Source organism: Arachis duranensis, chromosome 4, assembly GCF_000817695.3.
Source record: "Arachis duranensis cultivar V14167 chromosome 4, aradu.V14167.gnm2.J7QH, whole genome shotgun sequence".
Classification (NCBI taxonomy): domain Eukaryota; kingdom Viridiplantae; phylum Streptophyta; class Magnoliopsida; order Fabales; family Fabaceae; genus Arachis; species Arachis duranensis.
Genome location: NC_029775.3, coordinates 71,528,611 through 71,539,601, shown reverse-complemented (window position 1 = coordinate 71,539,601; position 10,991 = coordinate 71,528,611). Strand labels below are relative to the sequence as shown.

Here is a 10,991-nt window from a genome sequence, read left to right as displayed (position 1 = left end):
TCCCTCACGAAGGGTTTTAACGAGGCCCAACTATTCAATTAAAAATTTTTTACAAGTTATTTTCACTTCATCCCCATTACAAGTCACTACTGTTTCTTAAAACACGGAACGAAGACACGGCCATCGCTGGAGGACTGATCACCCTTCAGGCCGCACACACGGATATCCAAAAAACCGACCAAACGAACGGTTATGTTAGAACAAACAAATAATGCGGAAAGGCCCGAACGGCCAAATACACACCGGAAACGGATCATACAAAAGGCCCAGACGGCCGGAAATACTATTAAACGATCCCCAAAAGTCACGGCCCTTGGCCATACCAAAATATTCAGTAACTAACAAATTCAAAAATAAAATACAAGAGGAAACTACTCAAATATCTACAATCCGCCCATCACGTACGGTCTTGAAGGCTCCCGTCACAGACACATCCACACCAGGGGCCAACACCCGAAACTGCTCCTTCATCGTCTCCTCGGTAGCAGCAATGGCATCCCCAGCATCAGCCAACAAAGCCGCTTTCTCCTTCTTCAGGGCTTCGACCTGAGCCTTCAGAGTTTCCGACTCAGCGAGGAGCAAGGCAGCTTGAGAACTTGCATCTGAGGAACGCTTCCGCTCTTCAGCCAGTTGAGAAAGAAGCGAAGTCTCAACACCGGCAAGTCGGAGAATCTCCGCCCCGGCATCCTCTGAAGACTTCGCCGCTTTCTCCTTCGCAGTAATAGCAACCTTGAGCTCCTCCTTCAATTTGGTCACGTCAGCCTGAGCTTGCCGAAGCTTCTTCTCCAGCAAACCCGCTTGGGCCATCACGGGCTCAGCTTTCCGAACGACCACAGCTGAGCGAAGAAGGGCACGGTAAACCGACTCAGCCTGGAACGAGACGTCACAGCCATCAAAAAACGACTCCGTCCCAGGCATCAAATGCTGATCAATGAAACCCGTGGCGTCGAAGCGTCGGTCCATCACACTAGGGACCAAGCCCTCCCCTTCAAAAGTCTCGCTGCCCGGCTCATCGGCCCTACCCCTCTTCCGAGAAGTCTCAGTACCCGTCAGCACAACCACCTCAGGCGAACCGGGAGGAACTTGAGCCTCAGTAGGCACCTCCGAGGAAACCACCCCCTGAGGAGCAGCCTGAGAATCCACAACCGGATTCGAAACAGGAGTGGTAGGGGACGACGATCCCTCCTCCCGAACTAACGCGGCCTTCAACCTCGCCAAGGTCGTCAACCCGCTGGCCATCTCAACTGAAAGAAAACCAACAGAAGAGTTTAGAAGAGTTACAAAAAAAAAAAAGGAACACACCAATAAAAGTCCGACAAGCCTCGGGATCCCCCATGACGTCCCGAGGATTCAACGGACGCTCGCCAAACAAATGCCACAAAACGCTGGCAATATCCTTATCCTCCCGGGACAAATCGTCGTAGGAAATCTTAGTCAAAACCGACGGCCCGGCGCCAAAATTCCAGTACGTCGGAAACCGGCGCTCGCCTTCCAGAGTAAGCCAAAACGGGCGGTGACCCTCAACGGGACGCACCTTAAAATACTCCCACTTAAACCCGTGAAAGGAATCCTCGAACAACCCAAATATCCGACGATGAGGCTGAGCCCGGAAAGACATATACCCCTTCTTGTGCTTCCCCTCCTTAGTCGGAAGAGTGCACAAGAAGAGGAAAAGGAAAACAGGCACCGAAGTCGGGAGGTCGAGATACTGACACACCAGCTCGAAACACCGAACGGCTGCCCAGCTGTTCGGATGAAGTTGAGACGGTGCCACGGAACACCGACTTAGTAAACCCTGGACAAACGGGGAAAAAGGGAACCGCACTCCAAGCCGAGTAAACATGGATTCGTAGACCCACATCCAGTCCGGCACGGTGGGAGAATGAAGGTTTAGATAGCAGACGCGCTCATCCGCATCAGGGAGCACGAGCTCATATCGTCCCTCCTCTTCACCGCCACCACAAATTGCCCCTTGATCGCGGAGCCGTTGGAGATCGCCCTCCGTCATCCGCGACGGAACGCCCCACACATCGCTGGTCACCCAACCATAGCGATTGGGGACGCCCCTGGAAGGGGCAATGGGGGCACCCACACCCTCATTTCTCCGACGCTGCATACCTAAAACAGGGAGGAGCGCCACCATCAGCCCACCAACTCGACACAATTACGAAAAATAAAACCTAAACACCACTACAAAGCAAAGCAGAAAGTGGCGGTGCTCAGCCCCTTCCCCAAACCCAAAACGCCAAACACAGCAAAGACAAAAACAGGAACAGGCACACAAACAAACATATGGAAGAAATAGCAGAAAAGAAAAAACCAACCTGGTAAAAGCAGAAGAAAACTTGAAGAAACACAGGGAAATGAGCAGGAGCAGAAACAGCACCAGAAAGCAAAATCCACTAAGCAGTTTTTCCTCAGGAATGGGAGAAGTTCTCTTTCAAAAGAAAAACGGACGAGGGAAATAGAAGCCAAAACGAAACGGTTTCAAAAAGACGAAAGGACACAACTGACCCTGGACATAATAAAAATAGTAGGGGCAAAAAGGAGAAAAACACCTCCTCAATAAACACCCCCCTCGGAAAAGCAAACTAATCAATTACGCCTCAAAAAACGCAACAGGCGCAGCAGGCACGGAAAGGTCACGTCAAAGACCAAAATACGGTCAGGACAAATCCTTTACCAAACGAAATCAAGAAACCGACCTCGTCACCAAACGAACACTCGAACGGCACCGAAGACACGATGAGAGAACATCTCAAAACTCTCAGCGAGAAACCGACCTCACTCGCTCTCCCGCTGCGGGGGCAACTGTTACGGATCCGGCCCCGGACCCATGACCAAAGCCCGAACCTGGCTTACCGGGTCAACCCATCTCATCTTTCTAGAAGGCCCCGAATCGGCCCTCTAGATCTTCTAACTAACTTTCGAATTCAAACATCTCCCTTATCTTAAGCAAATAAGATAAGATAAGATTATCACCATCACCTATAAAGGGAGGACCCAGGTCCCTCCAGGTAATCATTCATTCCTCACACCTTATACCTCTTAGATCCATTCTGACTTAAGCGTCGGAGTGTCTTTGCAGGTACCTCCCCTCCGTTCCATCTGGGCCATCCAACGTCCGATCCAACTCGCAGGTTCCCGATCCTCCTCAACACATATCAGAAGCATTCTGTACACTTATCTTTCTCTAAAAATGTTTAAAAGGTTTAATGTCTAACAAAAGACATTAAAAGAGATTATTTTTTATGTATTTTTATATACATTTAACACTTTTTACATTATCATTCAAACACGTATCTATATTTATTAAATTTTAAAAAAATAGTTAGTTAACTAAAATATATTAAATTAGAAGATAAACATAATAATTCAATATATATTGTAAAGTGTTAAATTTTAATATACTAATAGTGTAAAATATTTTATATAATTCTCTATTCGTTCTTTTGAATATTTATACCGTCAATGTAAAAAATTCTTATTTTTGTTAATGTGACTTTATGTAATTAAATGTATTTATAAAATTATTTTATAATAATAATAATAAATCAAAATTATATTCGAATTGTAAATTACATTTGTATCTACATTGTATCAAAATTATATTCTATTATATATTATGTTATATTTTTTTTTTGGTGGAGATATGTTATGTTATATATATGAAACCATATGCATCCTCAACTTCATTTTGCATTAGAAAATTACTTTAGCACGTGTTAAACAACATTTTCATGTAAATTAAGTAAAACGTTTTGAATCTCATCAATTCACGCAATTTATTTCGTTACAACCATGCAAAAGAGTGAACCTAGCGCCACTGAATTGTTTTTGGCCTAAAATAATTGGAAAAAAAATGAGAAAAGAAAAAAAAAATTGTTTAGCTAATTCTCAGTTGTATTACTTTGTCAAAGGCTTTGAAAATTTGGAGAACTACTGTTGGGGACAAGCAAAGGAAGTGTGGCTCAAAGCTTTGAAACCCATTCAATCATGTTTTTTGTGTGTGATAAGAAATGTGAATGAGATAAGATGGAACCCAAATGAGTGGAGAGTGTGCCACGTGGAAGAAGGAGAACTCCCATGGCTTGAGGAGTGAGTGGATCACCCCAAACCGAGGTAACTGTTTCCAATCTCACAAGTGGGTTTTGCTCTTACAACCTGCTATAGCCAGTCACACTCGCTGATTGCAACCGATTACACCCTTCCTAGGATTATTGAGTGGTCAAACTTTTAGAAATAGTTAGTTGGGGTTGTGAGGGGTTTAAGAACACAAGCCTTTAAGGTGGTTTTCAGGGGGTTTTTGTTGATCAGACATAGCCCAACTTTCTAGGTGAGAAAAAATTCTAGAATATTTTTTCTTCTTTGTTCTCCTTCCCGTGAACATTTCTTTCTGCACATTTAAAAAAAAAAAAAAACGAAAAGAGAAAAAAATGGTTAGTGGATGATGTTCTTTTTTGTGCAAAATTATTCAACATGGTTATGACTCTTTTCAATTGATCAATTGTTGGCTGTGTTAGTGTGGGAATTTGCATTGCTTAATGCTTCTTTCTTTCTTCCCCATTTTATTTTTCCGTGTTCATTTCATTTGTGTAAATTATATATCCTTAATATTCTCTTTTGGGTTAAAAGAAAACTTGATCTGTCTTTCTCTCTCTCATACATTCATGTATTTATTTAAATTTTTGTCAGGAGTTGTCTCCTTAAAAAGTGTCACACAAGGTTCTAAAAGATCCATATAGAAATTATATTTTAAGAAGAAAAAAATGAGCATGATGCTGTACATAATATATGATTTTTTAAAACCTTGGTTTCTTGTCCAGGGTTCTATTTGGTTATTGTTGGTGTTGTCCTTAATTATGTTCCATGTAAGTTTGTATAGATAATAACAAAGATCATTATGTTACAAATTGTGGATTTTGAATGCTTATGTTTGAAGCATGTATTCATTTATTTCCGTCCCTTTTTTATTGTTGTGTTTCTTCATATTTGATCCCTTTTTTCCCTTCCTCTAAAATGTTGAAGGGTATATGTGCTTGAGTTTCAAACCTGATCAAAGTGTGTTTAACATGGGGTGAAGTGATGGTGATCTTATACTGTAACTTTCAGTACTTTATTTATTTATTTTTTATATTTTTTGTGACTACTCTATAATGGTGGCACCTTATCTCAAATGATAGATTTATGATTGCAGCAACTGATAATGTCATTATCATGCAATCCATTACTAAAGAGTTGTTGCCATGGTTTTTATGGCAAGCTATATTATTCATTCAATTTTGGTTTAAAATTGGCATTATTTTCCTTTAAGATTATTCTTTTGTTCTTATTCAATCACTCATTTTAACTCTTGTAAAAAGTATTTTTATTCTTAAATTCAAAATTGTCATTTTTCTTGCTCCCTTTTCAAAATGCAATTCTTAGTCTTTGGTATTGGAATTGGTTTTCTTTCACTAAATTGAATTAAGCGCTATTTTTTTTATTGTGGTGATACAGGTGCCAATCTTTGGTGTTTCGCAAACTGAATGAAGCTAGTTTAATTGTTTTATCTGATGACTTTGTCTTATAGGAGTGCTTTTGTGAGATATGGTGTTGCAGAAGAGGTTGAACTATAGTTTTGATGGCTATCATGTGCCTGTCATTCCTAGAGCTTCAAGATCTGTTAGGGTAATAAAATTATTTTTTTTTGCCCCCAACTACTTTTTTATTTGCATTATGTGCAGAAGTTTTAACATCATTATCATTGTTCCAATAAATGGTTTAGGGGAGGGGTTCCATCCGGAAGAAGCGCGACAGCAGTCATATACATGCTTTCGAAATTCTAGCTAGCGTAGCTGGCAATTTCTTGCATGCAAACGAGAGTTCCAACCCTGAAAACACTTCTTTTCCAAAAGAAGCTGATATTTTTCATGGTAATGATGTAAAGGAGAAAGAGAATGATGAAACAGTAGGGTTGTTTAAGGGGGACCTTTTCACGCACGGGACGTGTAGCAAAACTACCACTACTTGTGTCCCTAGTTTGCAAGGAGAACATGACAACCAAAGGTACATGTCTAAATAGTTTTTTGTTTGCTTATGAACAATTTTGTTCCATGATCTTGATGGCATTGGAAATTAGTAATCATCAAATAAACTATCATTTCTATCTATGAAAGTTTAGGATGTTAACAAATCTACTCATGACTAAACAAAACTAACTTTATTGAAAAATGAAAAATTGTTATTTCTATTTATAAATGTTCAGAATATTGACAAGTTTACTGATAAATAAAGTTAATATTTAGATACTTTTGTCGTATAGAAATCATCTTTGGTGGGTATAAAACTAGTTTTGTTTGGTTAAATTTGCTAGCGTATTAAAATTTCATGGTTATAAATGCTAGTATTGCGGTGTGCGAAAATGTGGCCCGAATAATGGATGGTTTATTTTCTCATGGCAGCCATCTTGAAGGGCAAGGACAAAATGTCCTTGAGAGGGAAGATGGAGGCATGAAAAGAAGAAATTCTAATGAGAAAATCATCCATATCAAAGGCAGCTATGTCGGAGTTACTGAACCAGGTCATAGGGTATTTAAAGATTGCACTTTGGAAAATAATGTGGAAAAGCCTTTGCCAGAGTGTCACAATCATCTTGATCCTTCGCACGGCGGTTCCACTGCTAGGAAATTAGTTAATACAGATAATGACGAAAACTTTGCTCGGTGCACTCAATCAAACTTGAGGAATAAGATATCGAGTTCACCACTAGACACACCAAAACTGAAGGATGCAAGTCCTATTGCAAGTGGTATGCTACTTGCTGTTGACTTCTAAGAGTTCATAATTATGATACAAGCAATATGTGGCTCTTAATTGTTGTGTTGTCTTTTAGATGAGAACAATAGTAGAGACAACTCAGAACTCGAAAATTTACAACGCATGTATCCATTTAAGAAGAGGAAGTTCTTTAATCAGACCTCATCATCCACATCCGATAGAGGCTCTCAGTGTCAAGGCGTATTTGATTTTTCAGACAGCAAAGTTAATAGCACAATCCATGGTACAGGTGCAACATTGCATCACTGCCTGATTTTTAATATTATTATTATTTGATTTTTCTGGCTAAATAATTGAAACTATTACATGCAGGGATTGAAGAATCGTCCTCTATAGCTGGTCAACAGCTTCATCCTGGATCCAAGGGTTGTAATGGTAAGAAACTTAAGGAAATGATTGCTAATATTTAATCCTAATTTTGTCCAACATCTTGTTTAAGGTTCTAAAATGGCTTTCATTATAATTTTTAGTGAAGCTTAGCATAAAATCCTTCAAAGTCCCGGAGCTTTTCATTGATATACCAGAAACTGCAACAATTGGATCACTGAAGGTATGTAAAAATCTGAGAGATAGTAGTAATATGATTTATTTACTATATTACGAATGATGTTCTTGAATCTATGCATGAAGGGTATCAATTAAAAAACAACAACAATATTATGTACTTATTATATCATAATATATATGGTTTTTGAATAATATTAGACCACTTTAATATGTCTTAATCAGTGTCTTCTTTTGTTTGTTCTTGCTTGCTTTGTTACTATTGTTTTCCAGAGGACAGTGATGGAGGCTGTGACAACTATACTAGGAGATGAACTACATGTCGGCATCCTTTTGCAGGGAAAGAAGATTCGAGACGACAACAAAACTCTGATTCAGACAGGGATATGCCAAGATGACAAACGTCATAGGTTAGGGTTCATGTTGGAGCCAAGACATACTAGGATTTCTTCACCTTCGTACAATGAAGACCCTTGTTATTTAACTTCTAGTCCACAACAAAAGTTATCTAGGTAACTATTCAATCTAGCATTAACATGTTTATAAGCTATGTGCACTTTACCGTACTGATTTTAAAATTGTGCATACTTAACCCTTGATATTTGCAAAATAATTTAATTTTAATGCACTATTAATGTAAAGAAGTTTTATATATACATTTAATTATATAACATTAGATTAGCAAAAAAAAAAAAAAATTCATTTTATATTGTTAGGTATCAAAATTAAACTATTTTAAAAAATAGTGTAAATCAACTTTTAAAAAACTAAACGATAATACTAAAGAGACAAAAAAAATAAAACACTACTTATCTTATTTAGCATTCAATAATTGTTACAACAATTAATGAATGTTAAATAATGAATGTTAAATAAAGTAAGTTATAGGTGTTTTTTGATTAATTTTCTTTGTCTACCACAACTAAAATACCCTCATCTCCAGGAAGTATATAAGAGAGGAAGAGATGAAAATAAGGGTAATTTGGTTATTTTGGGTTGGTTTGTACTTTTTTATTTTAAATCAAGGGTAAAGCATTTGGTTGTCCTATCATATGAGCAGTTACTAAATTGATCATGTTGAATAAACAGGCAATCAACATCATTAATGTTCCAACAGGGAACATATAATGTATCTCAAGAACGCTCTCTGATCAAAATTGAAAGTTGTGCTGAAGGTGATCTCAAATTGGCCTCCTCTGTAGCAGATACTTCAGCTAACAATAACATGTCCAAGTGTCGTGCTCTCGTAGCAGTTCCTGCCATTAACATGCAAGCATTAGCTGTGGTCCCATTGCGGCGCAAATCTGGGAATCCTGACTTCGGACAGCGTCGAATTAGGAGGCCTTTCTCTGTCCTTGAAGTAGAAGCATTGGTTCAGGCAGTTGAAAAACTTGGAACTGGAAGGTTTGTTTGATGAGATACTTTTTGTTTTTCTTTTGCTCCTGTTGATGTGTAGTGCTAAAAGTTGTAACTGTATGGTACTAACTATCAAGCGTTACTTGCGGATTGCAGGTGGCGCGATGTCAAACAACGTGCTTTCGATCATGCAAAGCATCGAACTTATGTGGATTTGAAGGTAAGTGGTTTATTTTATGCACTAAAGATTTTGTAAATTGAAATCTCTTGCAACAAGTTAAAAATGCCTAATTGCACGATGGTTCTAACCAATGCTACTTCAAGCAATTTTTACCATTTATTCTTGATAAAGAGAAAATATTAATGAGAAATAAAAAATTTAAAATAGAGAGGATAAGGGCGTGTTTGGTATCTGTTTTTATAATTTAGTGAAAAAAAATATTATTTTTGCTGTTTTCACTTTTTTATTCACAAAATTTAAAAAACAGAATACAGTAAAAAGAAAAAAAAAATACAAACCAAACATACTCTTAAGAGATTATTAAAACATCCCACAGAAATAGAAAAGATAACCTTGTCCTATTGTCCAAAAAAATTTATGTGAAATTACGAAACATGTGAATTTCATACGAAGGTATTTTCTAGTTATTTACATATCAAATTTATTAGAGCAGTGTCAACTATTTCCAAAAAAAGTAGTTTTCTTTTCAAAGATAATTTGCTACAGCACAAAGAAAAAAATACCTAGTCACAATGTAGATAACTACAACAACACAACACAAATATAAGACAAAACAGTAGTGGGAGTATACGCAAAGGTTTTCTCTACAAGATATTGGAAGAGATAACTTACAACATGGAGCATTTAGTTGAATTATCTTGGGATAGAAGCATAGAAACACCAAGAAAAATACTTATTTGGAGATGTAAATAAACAAAACATGCCAAATGTTACTATTTTGAGAGAAAGTTTGTGTAATTTTCAGCCTTGTTTTCTATCTCTTGTTTCTTTCTTTTTCAACATTTGTTGTAAATCTCGACCCAAATGTGGAGAGAAAGATCAAGCGCAAACATATCCAAAATACATCAAAATGCCTACACTCCACTTTTTTTCCAATCATTATCTCAATATAAGGATCAACCATAGTATAACATTCTATCTCTTGTTTCTGTATTTTCTGTCTTGTAAAACTTAGGAAACATAGTTTAAAATGAGATATCAAAGTAATTGCATTCTGTTAACTCTTCCATGACCATATAAATGCTGCAGGATAAGTGGAAGACATTGGTGCACACAGCAAGAATCTCCCCTCAGCAAAGAAGAGGAGAACCTGTACCTCAAGAGCTTTTGGATAGGGTCTTAGCCGCACACGCGTATTGGTCTCAACAACAATGCAAGCACCAACTTAAACCTTTGTAAGAGCCTGTTCAAAAATATTGAAGCATGCAGAAGAACAAGTAAATTTGCTGCAAAATCTAGGTTTAAAGTAGTGTAGTTATCCCCAAAAAAAGAAAAGAAAAAAAGTTGATAGTATGTTCATCTTACATAATATGATAACATAATTGATCCATAATTTGGCTTTTCTTAAGCTTGGAATTAGTTTGGTGACCTTTGTAAATTAGTTATTTGACCTAAAGGGAAAATATGTCATAATAATTCTTTCCATCCCTTGTGGGTCAATTGTTCGCTATGCGATTAAAAGCATACTAGAATAATGAAATATGTATAGAAGTTGAACATTTTTCTAAATTAGTTACAAGTAATTTGTTTATAATACAAGTTACAAACATTTATCATGATACTTTAGCATAAATGATGATCTAGTTTTCTGATGAGCGAAAAGTGAAGCTTACGAATACCGGCAAGTGTACTTGAGCGTTCAAGTAATATTACGGTAAGTGGATATCATTCCCACAAGAATTAAGGGATTGAACACGCAAATATCGAGTTAAATAATTAATTAGATCAATAAAACTTAGAATTGGTGAATGTTGAATCTTGTTAGAAACTTGAAAGGCTTGAATGTTGAATTTCTTGAGGGCAGTGAACGGGTAATTGATTGAAAGAGAATATATGATGAAGAAGTTAAGGATTTCGGAGATGTTTAAGTCCTTAGAAAAATCAAACTTTGTTTTCCTATTCTAAAGCAAGTAAAGATCTTTTTACGACAAATCTCAACTAACTAATTTCTAATATCTTGCCTTCTCGGTTTTTCTTCAATTAACCAACAGCCAATGTCTTGGTCAATCAATTAATTGAAGAGGTTAAGTGAAAAATCTAATTCAGATCCTCATAAGATTCAACAGTAGTC

General features: G+C 37.3%; 1 protein-coding gene across 1 annotated transcript; it reads left to right on the top strand.

The window, feature by feature from the left end:
- Positions 1 to 5,589: 5,589 nt before the first annotated feature.
- Positions 5,590 to 10,261, top strand: LOC107484682 (telomere repeat-binding protein 5-like). The gene is made up of 10 exons (XM_052260564.1): positions 5,590 to 5,670; positions 5,768 to 6,048; positions 6,387 to 6,790; positions 6,875 to 7,048; positions 7,132 to 7,194; positions 7,290 to 7,369; positions 7,597 to 7,835; positions 8,413 to 8,727; positions 8,836 to 8,899; positions 9,950 to 10,261. Exons 1-10 carry the CDS (start codon positions 5,590 to 5,592, stop codon positions 10,097 to 10,099), a joined length of 1,851 nt encoding a protein of 616 aa, XP_052116524.1. The 3' UTR covers positions 10,100 to 10,261.
- Positions 10,262 to 10,991: the final 730 nt, after the last annotated feature.